The sequence below is a fragment of the Phascolarctos cinereus genome, unplaced genomic scaffold (assembly GCF_003287225.1).
Source record: "Phascolarctos cinereus isolate Bilbo 61053 unplaced genomic scaffold, phaCin_HiC Scaffold_5;HRSCAF=322, whole genome shotgun sequence".
Lineage (NCBI taxonomy): Eukaryota > Metazoa > Chordata > Mammalia > Diprotodontia > Phascolarctidae > Phascolarctos > Phascolarctos cinereus.
Window position 1 is genome coordinate 445,586,268 of NW_027555958.1, and position 16,794 is coordinate 445,603,061.

Consider the following 16,794-nt stretch of genomic DNA (forward strand, 5'->3'; position numbering starts at 1 on the left):
GCCCCTTCGGGTCTTGCTGCTCACCTCCTACCCCCGCACCGCCCCCCATCGTTCTTGGCTCTGCCTGCAGGGCTGAGCAGAACAGGTCTGATCCTTGTGGCAGGCGCTTCAGACCCTCAAGGGCAGCTGTCACGTCCCTCCTCCGTCCTTTTAATGGCTCCTCCTCTGACGGGGTGTACCCATTAGACCCCATCTGTAGCCGTGGGAGCCCCGAAAATGTATAGGGGCAGGAAGGCCCACCGCATTCACCGAAGCCTTTCCTCTTGGTGACAGCTGTATTGCTAGTGAGTTTCCCATGGTCTTTCGTGGGCCCGAGCAGAACAAGGCTGATCAGGCTCCTTCCTCCACGTGTCGGAAGCCAGCCACTGTGTCCCCCCAGATGTTCTCTGGGCTGCACATCCTGCTTGCATCGGTGGTTTCTCGAGGGACATGATGTCCATTTCTCCCCACATCTGCTCGTCCTCTCTGAGTGTTCTATCGCTTGTGAATGACTTCCTCTAAAATGGTCACCAACACCCCCCCCACACCAGAACCGGACCCAGTCTTTCTAAGGTGGTCCGACCAGGGTGGAGGACAATGGGCCTGTCGCCTCCGTGTTCTAGAAGCCCTGCATCTCTCTTAGTGCAGCCCAACAGCATGTTTGCTTTCTTGGCTCTCATTCCTTTCATGCTGCTTATTCAGTGGGCTTTTGGTCCACTACAACCCCCCAGTCCTTGTTATGGCCATCGCCCCTCTTTGAAAAGCTCTTTCCGGACCTAGGGGTCCTGGAAACGTTTTCAGGACCTCTGACATGTCATGTAGGAGCTTAAATGTTTGATAACCCCAAGGGTGGCCATCAGCTCCCCCTTACAAGTGTTTAGACCCACAAGGCTTAAAAACACACGTTTTATTTATACAATAAAGGGCACAAATCTGAGCCTGTGGTACATCAAGAGACTTCCTTCCTCTTTTAGGGAGCTCCTGCCTTCTCTCAGGGACCAATGCAGTACTGGGCCTCCCAACAAGTAAAAAGGGTTTAATTTGCTAAAGGGTCAGGGGAACCCACTTCTCAGTCCTGCGGCCTTAGGGACCCAAACATGAGGCCACCCCCTGACTTCCCTGGAGTGTGGCCCCCAGCGCAGGCCAGGATTTGATTCTCCCCATCAGGGTCTGTGCCACATTCTCCTGTCATCCTCTTCTCTGCTGCCATGCAGATGTTCTCCACCTAGTCTGTCCATCACTGGCCCATCCTCTGTTTCTGGCAAGCACTCGAGGCCCTTCTTGCCACAAGGCATCCTCATTCCAGAGATGTTCCGATGCCCACTTGTCTCAGCACTACATTGGAGCTCTTGGTTCCGGTCCCGGTCCCTGAGGGGTCTCTGCCCCTGGCCGGGTGATGGGACTGGCTTTTGAGGCTGACCTCCTGCCTCTTCCTCTTGAGGATCCCACAGCCCCTACCTGCTCGTTAGGAAGGCACCTCTTAAGGCACTGGGTCTGTGGAGTGCTGCTTGCTTCTAGCCCCTGGATGATGGATCACCAGCACCAGCAGCCCTGTCACGGATGCAGATTCGCGTCCCACTACACAGCTGACTGCGTAGGACTGCACATTTGTCCCTAAGAAGCTGCATCGTTTTAGATTTGGCCCTACTCTAACCTGTTGAGGATCCCGACTCTGTGGTTCTGGCTGCCGGCTCTTCCTCCCAGTTTGGTACCAGCTGCAGGGGTGACACGTGTGCCCCATCTGCCTCTGTTTGGACGAAGGCAGGGGGAACCATGCCAGACACCACAGACCTCTGGGGCACCTCACCGGACAGACTTGCTTCAGGACATCGGACCCCCAGGACTGCTCTTTAAGGCCAGTCCTTCAGGCCATTCTGAATCTGACTTGTCTGGCTCCCTTCCTCAAGGAAAAAGAGACTTTGTCAAATGCTGCCTCTAGCGTACTGGCTCAGTAACCCTTTCATAAAGGGAAGGATGGGTGGTTTGACTTGCCCGGTTCTTAGAGAGTTGACTCCCAGAAACCAGTTCACTGACTTCAGAAAAGCCATCGGCAAGAAGAGGCCAAACCACGACTGCCTGATGAGCCTACAGAAAGGCCCAGCTGCCCAACCTCCACCCACATGGCAAGGGCAAGGCCCTTCCCAGCTCCCTACCACCTTCCTGCACTAGGCCCATGCCCTGAAAATGAGGCCTAATCTGCCTTGGCAGGGTTAATTCTCACAGAAGCACCTTTGCATCCACCTCTGGGGAAGGACACAAAATGAATGCTTTGGCTTCAAAGCTAGAGTCCGGAGCTTGGGCGTCCCAGTCTGGCCACATGCCCCTTCCCTGCCTATCTCTCCTCCCCTGTCCCCGTCTCTGCCCTCCACAAGTCACTGTTTATCTGCCCTAACCCCAACCTGACCCTTGCTCAGGTAAGTCTGCATGTGGGATCTACCCCTCTTCTCCTCTTTTCCTTCCACCCCCCCCATCTCATCCATGTCTCCATCTCTTCCATCGGGGAGGCTCCCAGCCAGGCCGTTCCAGGTGCATTCACACCATTCTGAGGGTCAGAAGTCACACAGCTGACCGGGGGCATTGTCTGATGTCCACGTGCTACTGAGGCAGGGGTGGGGGCAGTGACCCTCCTGTGGTGGTGTCCGGAGTGGCCAGGGAAGGGAGTTAAGAAAGATGTCCCCTGAGAGGACAGAGGTGTGAGTGTGTGTGTGTGAGCATATGTGGGTGTCAGCATGAGTATGGGTCTTTATGTGTGAGGGTATGAGTGTATACATGCAGAGAGGAACATGTTGCAGTCCGTGTGAATGCATGTGTGTGTTGTGTGTGTGAAGCTTGAGACAGCCTATGACATCCAAAGACAGGATGGTAGATTTAGAACTCGATACATGCTTGGAAGCCATGCAGATGACTCCTGACATTACAGGGAAGGAAACTGAGACCCAGAAAAGGGAAGTGACTTGTCCAGGGTCGCAAAGCCAGTATGTGGCAGAGCTGGGCTTCAGATGCAGGGCCTTTCTGACCGGCTTTCTGTGTCTATGTGTGTCTAAGTGTGAAGGGGCCAGCTGAGTCAGAGCGCAGGGCCAGGGGAAGAGGTGGCCTGGGGGTGGGTTGGCCTGGGCTCCCTGCTGCTCCCCAGAAGCAGTTGCCTGGCTGGGTCTGAGACTCCCCCCAGTGCACCCAGCCCTGCCTGCTGACCCCTTCATGCTTCACCCCCCTCCATCTCGCCACTTCCTCCATTTCTGTCCCGCCAGCCCCCTCTGCCCCTCCCCAGGATGTTCGGTGCGTCAGTACCAGCTCCACCACGGTCTGGGTAAGTTGGGTCCCGCCTCCGGCTGCCAGCCGCAATGGCGTCATCACCCAGTACTCCATCGCCTACCAGGCAGTGGATGGCGAGGATACTGCCCGGCACGTGGTGGACGGCATCGGACCGGACAGCTCCAGCCGGGAGATCCAGGACCTGGAGAAGTGGACAGAATACAGGGTGTGGGTGCGGGCCCACACGGACGTAGGGCCAGGCCCCGAGAGCTCCCCGGTGCTGGTGCGCACCGATGAGGACGGTAGGTGCTGCCTTTGAGCGGGGGGGGGGGGGGTGCAGCTGATTTTTCTCTCCCTCTCTCTCTGTCCCTCCCTCTCCCTCCCTCTCTATCTCCCTCCCCTTGCCCCATCCCCTCTGATGCCCACGGGAGCTTCCCCCCTGGGAGCAGTCACCCTCTTCACTCCTCCATCTTTCCTGCTCTCCTCCTACCTCCCACTTGTCCTGCTCAGTCCCTCCCTTGCCCTCTCAGCTCTGCGTTTCCAGCTGCCTACAGGCCACGGAACAGCACACCCCTCTTCTGCTCCCCCACTCCTTCCCGGCTCGCCGTGTCCTCTCCGGCCGAGTGAATCCACAGCCGAACCTGCCTCTCCATCCCAATCTCTCCCGTCTCCCTGATCGTCCCGTGCACCTGGAGACGCTGCCTTTCCTGTGTCTTGGCGGCTGTGATAGTGTGCTTGTGGGTGGTCACCCTGCCCCCTTCAGGCCGTGTGGCTCTGGACCATTGAAGGTGGTCTGAAGGCAGGAAGCCTGGGCCCTGACTGTGGTGTCAAAGGACCCGGCTTCAGATCCCAGCTCTGAGCTTGCTAAGTGACCTTGGGCCGGTCACTTAATTTCCTCAGGTGTATAATGGGGTGGCTGGACTCCCGGACTTGATGTTTCTTCCAGTTCTAAAGCTGTGCTCCCAAGTCCTCAGCCGCCCCCCAGCCTCAGTTTCCTTCTCTGTAAAACGAGAGGTTGGACTGGTGGCCGCCGAGGTCCCTTCCAGCTCTCTCTCGGGCCTCCTTGCTGGGGTGAGGAGTCCCACATTGTCCTATCTGCCGGCTGGGGAGGGGAGGCAAGGCTTCCTGGAGGCTCTTTGTCATCCACAAATGCTTTTGTCAGTGACTCCGACTGAGACGGGGCAGGCAAGCTGGCAACTGCTAGCGGAGCCAAAAGCCAGCAGAATCTTGGCAGACAGAAGCCTTGGGGCGACAAGGGACGCGTGAAAAGTCTTGTGCTTAGGTCCAGAAACGCCACTTTCCAAACCCAGGATAGGGAAGGAAGGCATCTGCTGTGTACCAAGCACAGTGCTAGGGGCTTTGTAGATATCCTTTCACTCGACCCTCACAAAAGCCTAGGAAGTAGGTGTTATTATTATCCCCGCTTTACAGATGAAGAAACTGAGGCAGACAGAGGTGAAATCACTTGCCCGGGGTCACAAAGCTAGTAAGTGTCTGAGGCCAGAGGTGAACTCTGGTCTTTCTGAATCCAGGTTCCGGCACTCTACTATCCCTAGCACCACTCCACTGAGGAAGATCTGGGGGTTTTAGTGGGTCGCAAGCTCAGTGTGATGGGATGCCCAGGAAGCTCGTGGGATTGTGGGCTCCATTAAGGGGGTATAGCTTCGAGAAATAAGGAGGTGAATGACATCAGTGTGCGCTGCCTGGGGCCCCTGGCCTCCGGGAGGTCAGGGTCTGATAGGTACCAGCTACCTCTGAACCCTGAGCCCTGGCCTCAGCCCCACTGGTCAGCAAGCACATTGAGGAGAGTGGGAGAGCTTTCAGAGCAGGGAAGCCGGCTTGGGGAAGGAGCCAGAGAGGAGGCCTGGGGTAAGAATGAGGGCTGAAAGAAGGCCCCAGGGTGGGGGGAGGGGGAGACACAAGGGCCGGTTTCAAGCGTCTGAGGGGTTCCCGGGGCCCTGTTCTGCTTGGCCCCCAGGGCACAGCTGGGAATGGTGGGGAAGGCTATCGAGAGGCACACTGGGCTCGGTGTCAGGAAGAGCAAGCCGAGGCCGGCCCAGAGTGGATCTGGGCCGGGAGGTCCATGAGCAAAGGTTCTGTGGCACATCCAGGGAATCATGGGTGCTCCACGCTGGCCAAGGCTGAGCGTATGGGAGGGAAAACAGAGAAAAATGTAGGTATGGCAAGCCGAGAAATTTGTATGTCCTTCTAGAAGCTGGGGAGCAGGGGAGGGGTGTAGTCAGACCTTTGTATTTGGCAGTTGTGTGGAGGACAGACTGGGGAGGGGACCCAGGACACCCAGTTTGGAGGCTCTTAAAGTGGTCCTGAGTGGTGGACAAGGGTCTGGACTGGCCATGAGGAGAGAAGGGAAGAGAGATGAGAGATGCTGATGAGGCAGAAAGGACCAGGCTTGGCCGGCGGGGCCTGGGGGGCTCATCCTCTGCTCGTTCCCCCCTCCAGGGGCTTGGCCCCCAGGGAGGCTGTGCCAGCAGCCCTTTCTGGTGCCAGCCCTGAGGCAGAGGCGTCTGTGGAGCCCGGGTACTCGGTCTTGGGACATTTAGGGAGAGAGTTGTTCCTTCTGTCCGGGTTTCTGCATCAGCCGGTGGTGTTGGCCATCCTCAGCCCCTGCCCTGTGGCAGCCGGGGCATGGTGGTCAGTCCATCAGCAAGTGTTTGTTAAGCGCCTACTGTGTGCAGGCAACTGGCTACCCCTCCATGTCTAGGGAGAACCTGGTGACCATGAGACCAGACTTGAAGGTTTGCCCAGTGCCAGAGGATGTGGGCTGGGTTGTGGGGTCCTGGGCTCTGCAGCCGCCCAGTGGCCAGGCTTTAGTCCTCCCTGGAGCTGAGTGGGCAGTGAGGGCCTCAGAGCGTCAGTGGGCTGAGGCTTAAGGGGGAGAATCTTAATCTTAAGGGGACGTGACTCCTCCAGGGGCCAAGCTGACCCGGGAGGCGCATCCTGTGAGGCTGCCCCAGCCCCAACGTGCCTTGTTCCCCTCCGTCTGCAGTGCCCAGCGCACCCCCGAGGAAGGTGGAGGTGGAGTCGGTGAATTCAACGGCCGTGCACGTGTCCTGGAAGCTGCCCGTGTCCAGCAAACAGCATGGCCAGATCCGCGGCTACCAGGTCACCTACGTGCGGCTCGAGAACAGTGAGCCCCGTGGGCAGCCGGTCATCAAGGATGTGATGCTCGCCGAAGCCCAGGTAGCCAGCTGGCAGAGTGCAGGCAGGCTGGGGACAGGGAGAGGGGACCGTCAGGACCAGGGGCTAGGGACTGGCTAGGAACAGGAAGACAGAGCACCAAGTGGGGTGGGACAGGAGGGCCGTGGCAGAGGCTGGGTGCAGTCCGCTTGGGACCAGGGAGGTTTGGGGGGGAGGGGATAGAGCCAAGAGTTGGAACGGGCCCTGCCCTGGGACTTGGCCAGACCCAGGAGGAGATGTGGGACAGGAGAGAAGCCAGCCTCTCTCTGGGGTTTCCAGCTCCAGAACTCGCACCCCAGATCCCATGCATGGGGAGGCCTTTGTCCCCGCATTGCACCTCAGGCCTCTCTCTGAGCAGAGCCGGGACTTTGTGAGACTCCCCAGCCAGACAGCTGAAGTGGGGGGGTGCCCCAGAGGGCAGATGGTTAGGACCAGCAGCAGCCCCTTGATGTCAGGGCCCCGGCACAGAGGGAGGGAGGCTTGTGGCAGCAGATGAGAGGGTCATCTCGTCACCATGAGGCAAACTGAGGGCTTGCTGAGCACCCCCAGGCAAGTCCCTGTACAGACTCCGGGGCACGGACCCCAAAGAGACACCACTTCAGGCGAGATCCCTGACCCTCACAGAGACCTCTAAGTCTCCTGCTTAGAGCTCTCCACTGATAGGAAGCTCACCCCCTGCCCCTGCTCCTGCTCCTGCTCCACTCGGGCAGCTGAGGCCCGTCAGAGGTAGCTCTGACTGCTGAGAAGCGTGTCCTGAGATCCAGCCTGGGGGGGGGGGCCCTACACCTTGAACCCCTTGCCCGTGGGTGGAGCAGAACCAAGCCAGTCTTTCCTGTTCTATCGTTAGAAGGTCACAAAGACCTTTTTTACTGGTACCCTTTCCTAGGCCTACCTCACCCACCCCCGCCCCACTCCACATTCTCTTATAACAACAGCTTGCCTCCCTAGCAGGTCTGGCAGAGAATGCTTGATTCCACACCTGCAGGCCCCCACCTTTTAGGCCCAGGAGCTGAGCTGGGTGCTGGGGCCCATCTTTTGTGTCCCATCCCTGTTCTCTGGGTCCTGTATCCTCATCTTCTCCCTGGCCATCCCTCAGCCTGCTCTTCCCAAGCTAAACATGCTCGTTGTTCTTTTCTTCTGCCCCTAGTGAGTGATGGAGTACTGAGGGCACTAAGCATCCCTGTCCCCAGGCCAGGCCTGGCTGAGCGCACCCCCTCCCCCCACGTTCCAGGGCCATTCCTGGAATGCCCGCAGGCGTCTGTCTCTCCCTCCCCTCACCGGCCCCTTTGGGGCAGAGGGAGAAGCCCAGTAAGCCATCTCATAGTGGCAGAAGAGGCAGGGGAAGAAACAGAGTAGCCCCAGAAACCTTCCTGGCAGTGGCCAGGGCTAGGACTCCTTCCTCCCTAGGAGCCCCTGAATGCCCACCTTTCACTCCAGGCATCCCAGGGATAGACGGCAGCCACTTGCCATGGGCCTTGCCAGTGTCTCGTTGCTCACCCACAGTCCAGCAGCCCATTGATGGGACCTCAGAAGCTGAGCCGGAACATCTGACGGGGCCTTTGTGGGCTGAGTGATTGCTAGGGCGAGGGCCAGCTGTCTGGGCAGGGCATCTCAAGGACGCCTGTCCTGGGCCTCTCTCCCACCTGCTCCCAGCCCGGCCCGGGCAGCCCCATCTGCTGGGCTCGGCGGAAGCCAGAGGCCATTTCAGGGGAAGCATATGGAGCTGCTGTGAGGCCAGATGGAAGCCTCTGAGGCTGGCCCCAGAAGGCAGGGCATCCGTGTTCCCCCTTTCTGTCAGAGCCGTGTCTTGCACCCCAGGCACCATGTGATCCTGAGAGCTGAAGGATGTTAGCAGTCACCCCACCCGCATCCTCCCTCGGCAGGACTCCTTACCACAGTATACCCTGCTGTCCCTTACATGGACATTCAGTCTCTGCTCGCTGACCTCCAGAGACAGGGAGCTCACTACCTTTCCAGCAGCCTGTTCCACTTTTGAACAGCCCTTGTGGCTAGGAAGCTGTTGGCCATCAGACAGAAGTCTTCCTCTCAGTGGCTCAGCTCCACTTGCTCCAAAGAGAACAAGTCTGGCCACTCTCTCGCATGACAAGACAGCTTTTGTGAGCCCTTCTCACCATCTTGAAACCTTTCCCAGTCCTGCTTCTTGGACCCTTTCCTAAAACCCAGGACAGGCCTGCAGGTGGACCTGAGGGAGCTGTCCCTGTGAGGGCCCCAGGCCCCACCCATCCCTTTCCTCACTTCTCAGCCCGTCCCACATATTCCACCATATTTGGGCAGCCCCTCCACCCCCACCTTTCAGTGCTCATGTGGGCATTCTCGCTCTTTCTTGGATTTCTTTGGGGTGCAGACCAATTGCAGGGGCATTTGGTCAGAGCAGGGCACAGCCCCTAGATGCTTCCCAGGATGGATGGACTGCCAGCACTTAGGCCCACACTCTTCACGTTGGTATTCAGGGCCTCCCCACCCTGGTGCCAACATGCCCCATCAGACTAGTTCAGGGGTGGGGAACCTGCAGCCTCAAGGCCACATGTGGCCTACGTCCTCGGCTGCGGCCTTTTGATCCAGTCCAAGTTTTGCAGAACAAATCCTTTTATGAAGGGGATTTGTTCTGTGAAGTTTGGATTCAGTCAAAGGGCTGCACTTGAGGGTCTAGAGGGCCTGTGTGGCCTCAAGGCTGCAAGGTCTGACCCCCACCTGAGCTGGTTGCCGTCCTGCATGTACCCTCTGCCCAGACAGTGTGTTCATTCCCTTGCTGTTGTCCCATCCCTCATTTCTTGCTTCTGCCTACATCATTCCTTTCACCTGGAATGCCTGCTACCCACCTTGTAGCTGTCAGAATCCTTCCTTCATCCATGGGTCTCCATGAGCCCACTTGCATCCCCCTTTGCGCTGTGGGGAGTCTTAGGCCCCCTCAGGCAGCATCTCTTCTGTCTGGCCCACCGTGAGTACCTGCTTGTCTGGCATACGCCATGTGCAGGGCAAGCAGGTTTGAGCCTGGGCTCTGTGGGCCTGGTCAGCCGGGCCTGCTATGCAGGCTGGCCCCTCTGGGCCTTGCCTCACCCCCTGGGCCTTGCTCTGGTTCTGCTCGACCTGCCCATAGCTGAGTTCCCTAGGGAGCTGTCTCAAAGCCCTGAGCCCCCTCCCTCTGGCCAGACGTAGCTCTCCCTCACAAATGTCTGTCTCCATCTCTCTCTCTCCCTCCCGTGGTCAGTGGCAGCCAGAGGAGTCAGAGGACTATGTAAGTAAAGGCATGAGTAGCTCACTGGGGAAAATCTGGTATGGGGGGGGGACAGGCCAAGGAGACCCAGGGCTGTCGGGGCACCCTTTGCCCAGACTCTTTGTCGGCCTGTTGGGGGGCCGTTGACTGCCGCCTCCCAGGTTCCTAAGCCCCATCGAGATGAGTGGAAGCAAATCCCAGACTTCATTCCCCTAGAGCGAGGGGCTGAAGGACCCAGGAGGCAGGCACCTAAGCCCCCATGGCTGGGAAAGGTTTGGTGACAGCCCCAAGTCTATGGGTCCTCAAGAGACCCTCCCCCCCACCCGGGGTCGGTGGCGTGGTGTGGTGTGGTGTGGTGTGGTGTGGTGTGGTGTGGTATGGTATGGCATGTGTCTGAGTCAAGGTGCCCTGCATGGGACTGCAAAGGCAGGGACCATCATGGGGAGCCTAAGGCGACGGGGACACTAGTGTAGACACCAGCACTCTGGCTTCCTCACTGGAACAGGGTGGGGATCTCTGGATTCTCTCTCTCTTTCTCTCTGGTGGGCTCTGAGGGAAGTGGGGTCCATCTGGGCACCTGTCCCTTCCTCCCCTTCCGCTGTCCCCTGGATCTTGGGTCCTCGGATTTCTATGGTGGTGGTAGGAATGGAGGCGCTAGACCACTATGGGAGTAGATCTGTCCCCAGGGCCCTAGGCTGTCTCTTCCAGCCCCACCCAACCCTCCTTAACTCAACAGAAGGGGAAACAGGCTTATCGAGGGAGAAGGGGCTTTCCCGGGCCATGCAGCTGCTCTGCTGGGCTTGAACCTGGTGTGAAACTGTTCCCAGCTGCATGTGGGACCCTGAGCCAGCCACATCCCCTTCTCTGGGCCTGTTTCTTCATCTGTAGAATGAAGGGCTGAGATGAGACGGTCCTGAAGGCCCGGCTAGGGGCAGCCCTCTGGATCCCCACGGCCACCTCCTGCTCTGGCCTCCAGGCCTCAAAGAGAGGCTCTGGACTGCTAGAAAAGCCCGTGACTCTTTGTTCATGGGCTGAATGGAGCGCTGAGCTGTTTGCCATCCAGAGCCGAGGCAGGGACCTCTGAGCTCAGTATCCTGCGAGCTACAGGCCTCCCAGATCCCACATGACATGAAGGAGTCTCTGCTTCCTGGGCCCCACGACCTTCCCAGGACCCTGCCAGACTCTTCTTTCCCACTCTTTAGGAGACCACCATCGGAGGCCTGACCCCAGAGACCACCTACTCTATCACAGTTGCTGCCTATACTACCAAAGGAGATGGAGCCCGCAGCAAGCCCAAGATCGTCACCACCACGGGGGCAGGTGAGTTGGACTGGGGGCAGAAGTCCGGGGGGGGAGGCACCCAAATCCCTGGGAGAGCTGCCCCCGGGGCCTCTCCAAGCCAGAGAGGACCACGAGCTAGGCAGCTCACGCAGCCACGGGGGGCCCTCTTGTTCAGTCCCAGGCCGGCCTACCATGATGGTCAGCACCACAGCCATGAACACCGCCCTCCTCCAGTGGCACCCGCCCAAGGACGTGCCGGGCGAGCTGCTGGGGCTACCGGCTACAGTACCAGCGGGCGGACGAGGAGAAGCCCACCACGGTGGCCTTTGGCCAGGAGGACCACCACTTCACTGTGACCGGCCTGCACAAGGGTGCCACGTACATCTTCCGCCTGTCGGCCAAGAACCGAGCAGGTCCCGGTGAGGCATCTGAAAAGGAAGTCACCACCCCAGAAGACGCACCCAGTGGCTTTCCGCAGAACCTGCAGGTGGTTGGGCTGACCACGTCGACCACAGAGCTGCAGTGGGACCCACCCGTGCTGGCTGAGCGGAACGGGCGCATCACCAACTACACCGTGGTGTATCGAGACATCAACAGCCAGCAGGAGCAGCAGAGCGTCACTGGCAGCACGCACCTCACCCTCGCCGGCCTCCTGCCCGACACCACCTACGACGTCAAGGTCCGCGCCCACACCAGCCGCGGCCCGGGGCCTCTCAGCCCCAGCATCCAGTCGCGGACCATGCCGGTGGAGCAAGGTGTGTGAGCCACGCCCATGCCAACGGGACCAGCCGCCACAGGGAGGGCGGGCAGCAGGTGGGAGGCCTTGGTGGCAGTCCGTGGATTCTGGCCTTCTTGGGCATTCGAGGCCCTTCACAGTCTGGCATCACCCACCTTTGCAACCTTGTCTCCTGTCACCTTCTGTGCTCTCCGTGCCGGCCAGGCTCTACTCTCCATCCTCACAATTTGCCCTTGGCTCTCCTGCCTCCAGAACTGTCTAGGGCCCTTTCCTTGGCCCCGCTTCACCTTCTGAATCCCCTTTCTGATTTTCCTCCTCCAGGAAGGCATCCCTGATGCCCTGGCCTTCCCAGAACCCTTTGTTTAAGCAGGGGCCCTTTCTTCTCAGGAGCACACTGGAGAGACTTAATAAATGTTTGGTGAATGAAATGAATGGTTTCTTCAGGGAATTTCCCAGTGACTTCTGGTGGTGGGTCTTAATGCCCTCCTGGAATGGCCTTCTGACCTCTGGTGGTGGTGGCCCAGTGACCTCTCGTGGTGGTGGCCCTCTAGCCTTGGTGGCGGCCTTCAGTTGCATTTACCTGGTGGCTGCTGGCAGCTTAGTGGTTAGGGGAGGCCGGTCCCAGCCCCCTGTTGACTTGGGGCACACCGTCTTGCTGCCGTGGACCCCCAGGGGCCCACTCCTGAAAATTTCCTTCACCATACCTAGCGTTCAAGGACCCCCTACCCCTACAGACAGAAAACACTCCTGTGACCTTTGTTGATTTAAATTCCAGTGTTTGCCAAGAACTTCCGGGTCAGTGCCGTGATGAAGACATCAGTGCTGCTTAGCTGGGAAGTCCCTGACTCCTACAAGTCTTCGGTACCATTCAAGGTATGCCAGGAGTTGGGGCTGAGGGCATCCAGGAGGGCTTTCAGGAGGAGGAGGCGCCAGATGGGCCCAGAGCCTGTCCCAGGCCCAGGGGATGGCCTGCAGCGCCCATAGAAGTGGGAGAGGACAGGAGGGGCCCAGCTGGGTTGGACCAAGGCTGGATGCCTAGATGAGGGGTTTCATCCTAGAGGCTTGGGGTGACACAGGCACACCTTTGTTTGAGGACGTTCACTTTAGTGGCTGAGTAGAGGATGGCCCAGAGAGGGCAGAGGCGTGAGGCAACGAGGGCCTGCACCAGGGTGGGGCAGGGTCAGAGGAGAGCAAGGGACGTATTTGAGAGATGTTGAGGTGGAATGGCATGGCTTACTAAAGACCAGGCGGACGTGGGAGAAGGAAGATCCGCCACGGGAGCTCGGGGCTGGTGGGGAGCTCGTCTGGTCCAACCTGACCCCAGCCAGGGAAGCACTCTGCAGTGTACCTGACCAGTGGCACCCTGCCTCTGCTCACAGACCTCCAAGGACAGGGAGCTCACTACCTCCCTCGAAGGGCTGTTCCGCTTTGGGCCAGCTCTCAAGGCTCAGAAGGTTCTGCTCCTGGTTCTGCTCTCTGGGGCCAAGGCAAACCAGGTTGCTCCCTGCCATTCTTGGGGTCATCCTGGCACCTGTCCTGGCCTCTGTCTTCTGCGCTCAGTAGGCTGGAGAGGCCTCCCCGTGTGTGGCAGTCTTGTCAGTCAGACAGACCCTTTTTTTGCTCCTGGCTGGAGTCCTCAGGCTTTCCTCCTTGAGTCTCCCCCTTGCCCTGGGCCGACCCCGCCCTGTGACCCTGCTGTGGTCTCTCCCCACACCTGGGTGCAGGCCAGCTGAGGGCCAGAGCCACTTCTCTCTTCGCAAACAAGTCTTCCCCCGTTCTTCTGTCAGAGAGAACCAGGTGCAGCAGAGGATTTCTCCTGGGTGGTCTCACCACCTCTTGACGGATGAGTTATCACTAAAGCTCTCTGCTGCTATTTTGGGGGGAGAGCCCCCAGCAGATTTCTGGGTAATTGAAGTTCCCCGTCACTCTACTGAGCTGCCTCCTGGCCTTCTCGTCTCTTTCCTCTTTCTTCCAGGTGGTCTGTAGTCTGCTCCAATAGCGAAGCCTCCCCTCCCCTCTAATTTGACCCTCTCTCACACAGTCCTCCTTGGCTCCCCCCTCTTGTTCCTTGGTTTCCTCACTTGACTGTCTTTTCTCCCTGTGGAACACCACCCCGCCATCTTGGTTCTTTCGAGAAGGCCCACACCATTCAGAGCTCTGGCCCAGTCGCGGGTTCCCTCTCAGCAAGGTTCAGTGGGAGCCGGGAGGACCAATTAGTCTCTAGTTCTGTGGATTGTTACCTACAGTTTGGGTGTTTGCGTGCAGACCTCGAAGGCCGAGGCTTTGTCTCTGGCATGTTGCCGGGTGTCTCAGCTGCTCTTCCTTTTCCTTCACTGAGGCCTCTATCTAGCATCTGGAGCATGGGATACACGTGGGCCGACTTCCCCTCCCCAGCATGGGCTGGTGATCCAGGAGCCCCTTCCCAGCTTAAGATTCTCTGAACCCACCAGAAGCATTCTCGAGAGCAAGGCTCCTTCGTAGAGCTTGCCCTCCCCATCCTTGGCTTGACTTGGAGGATGGGCTCTGAGCGGCCAGGGAATCGAGAGCGGCGCTTGGCTGACCTGGGCCTGGGTCTGGGGACCCAGAGGATTATGCACGGGGTCTGACTTGGCAGCACAGCCTGAAGGCTCATAACCTGGAGAGATGGCAGGGAGCACGGTAGCGGGGCTAGGCCTTAGTGCCACATCCCCGGGTCCCAGGCCAGCAGCAGAGGACGAGCGCACTTGCTGGGCTGAGACCACAGCTGCTGACTTCCATGTGGTGGGCTCAGGCGGGGCCAGTCAGGCAGAAGCTCAAAGAATGGTCTTTTGATCTCGCTACCCCTGCTGGCTGTGGAGAGCTTGGCACAGCCTCACCAGTGGTGCCAGGGTGGACCCCCCCTTCTCCCCCAAGTGACACCAGGTCACTGAACAGATGCTGGCAGTGGCCTTGGGGTACCTTCCTGGGGCAGAATCTGCCATGCACACTGGTCTAAGGTCTGTAATGCTGGGAAGACCAGGGCCCTTAGAACGGACGAGACTAGGTCTTTGGTGAGGATGGACAGGGCTTTTGGTGTGGTTGGACCAGGCCTTCCTTTGGGGCAGATGAGGCCAGGTCTTTGGTGTCATGGGTTTGGGGCTTAGTGTGGACAAAACTGGAGAGGCCTTCTGGGTGAGCAGGCCCCGTTCTGGCCAAGCCTGAGATAGACCCCCGGCCCTGAGTTAGGAGCTGAGGTAGGTCCCCGTGCTGCTGTGAAGCGTCGGCCTCCTGCCCCGCAGATCCTTTATAACGGACAGAGTGTGGAGGTGGACGGCCACTCCATGAAGAAGCTGATCCGGGACTTGCAGCCCAACACCGAGTACTCATTTGTGCTGACGAGCCGCGGGAGCAGTGCTGGCGGCCTGCAGCACCTGGTGTCCGTCCGCACGGCCCCTGACCTCCTGCTGCAGAAGCCCCTGCCCATGGCCAAGTACATGGAGGATGGCCGTTTTACCCTCACGCTCCCCAGAGTAGAGACCAAGTCAGCCATCAGGTGAGTGCCTCCCACTAACTGGGTGGTGATGCCCCGAATCACACATCATCCTTCCTCCCCGGCCCTCCCTGAAAGGTCTTGTCTAAGTGTGTCTGAGCAGCGTTGGGCTTCCTGTCCGTCCCAGGTGGTTCTACATCGTGGTGGTGCCCATTGACCGCCTGGCTAGCGGACCTCTCAGCCCGCGTTGGCAGACGCCAGACGGACTCGAGCTGGATCAGGTAGGACCAAGGCCTCTGCGTCCTGGGGGCAGTCGGCTCTTGGCCTCTGACCCAGCCCTTAAGGGCTCCCTTCCTGGGCTGGCAGCCTTTGAAGGTCTCAGGGTCAGTGGCTTCAGTGTGACTTTACTGGTTCCAAGGAGGCAGCTCAGGGAGGGTATCTGAGAGGGTGCCTTGGGGCCTGGCATCCTCTCAAGCCCTGTGTCCCGCCTCCAGCTGCTGGAGGCCATTGGCCAGGGAGGCGCAGCTGTGCGGCGACGGCGGCAGATAGAGCGGCTGAAGCCCTATGTCGCAGCTCAGGTGGAAGAGCTGCCTGAGACCTTCACCCTCGGAGACAAGAAGAATTACAACGGCTTCTACAACCGGCCTCTGTCCCCAGACCTCAGCTACCACTGCTTTGTGCTGGCTGCGCTGGAGGCGGGGGACACGGTGAGAGCAAGCGCCCGGAGGTGTGATGGAGCAGCGGGGTGTGAGCTGTGGGGCCCCGGAGCTTCCTCCCCCGCCGTAGCGAAGGGCCGCTGGTTCCCCTGATGCCCTCAGCAGGCAGCTGATGTTCTGCTGTAATGAGCAGATCGTGACCGTTTTTAATTGGAAAGTTGGTAGCGCCTATGTGACGTGTAGGTTGCAGGGGCTCAGCGGGGCTCCCGCCAGGCTCCCACCAGGCATCTTGGCCAGGGGAGGCAGCTAAGGTTGACAGGGACTATGTCCCGACTCCAGGCTTCAACTGTCTCTTTGCACCTTTCGCCCCCTCGTTCCTGTTCTGCCCTCTGAGGCCGAGCAGAATTCAAGTCTACACCTTCCTCCCTATTGATAGAGCCTCTCAGATACATGAGGACAGCTCTCATGTCCTCCCTCCCAAGGTCAGCATTCCCAGTTTTTTCCACCAATCCCCACATTCCCCAGCCTGGCTGCCCTCCTGTAGACACTGAGCTCCTTAAACCCTGGGGCATCACTGCACTGTGGATGCCAGATGGAGATATGAGCAGGACCAAGGACAGGGGCAGTGTCTGTCTAGTTTTGTACTCGGCCCCTGCACGCGTCCCCGGGTTGCCCCTCACTCTGGCAGTTGCTGTCCAGTGAGGCCCCCATTCAGAGGTGTAAGATGTGGTCCCTGCCCCCCGCTGTCTGCATGCCCTGTGCAGAGCCAGCGTCCAGGATGCTTCCTGGAGGCCCACAAGACCCAGGAAGGTGCAGAGGAGGAGAGAAGAGGGGAGCCCCTGAGCAGGGGCTTTCTGGGAACAAAGGAAGCCAGGCTGGCTGGAGTGCAGTGTGTGGGGTGGGTGGGGCAGGCTTGTGGGAGCCCAGCGAGGGCCTGAGGCCGACCTTCCACCTTGGCTGCAATTCTCGTCAGAGGCAGCTGGCGGCCACCCAAGAGCCCAGACCTGTC

General features: G+C 59.2%; 1 protein-coding gene across 1 annotated transcript in view; it reads left to right on the forward strand.

Moving 5' to 3' along the window:
- PTPRF (protein tyrosine phosphatase receptor type F) overlaps positions 1-16,794 on the forward strand; it is a 101,115-nt gene that overhangs the window by 65,377 nt on the left and 18,944 nt on the right. Inside the window, 10 exon segments of the mRNA XM_078156594.1 lie at positions 3,228-3,533; positions 6,239-6,432; positions 9,659-9,685; positions 10,867-10,984; positions 11,121-11,215; positions 11,217-11,700; positions 12,457-12,554; positions 14,939-15,192; positions 15,317-15,410; positions 15,624-15,836. Coding sequence (XP_078012720.1) covers positions 3,228-3,533; positions 6,239-6,432; positions 9,659-9,685; positions 10,867-10,984; positions 11,121-11,215; positions 11,217-11,700; positions 12,457-12,554; positions 14,939-15,192; positions 15,317-15,410; positions 15,624-15,836 — 1,883 coding nt within the window.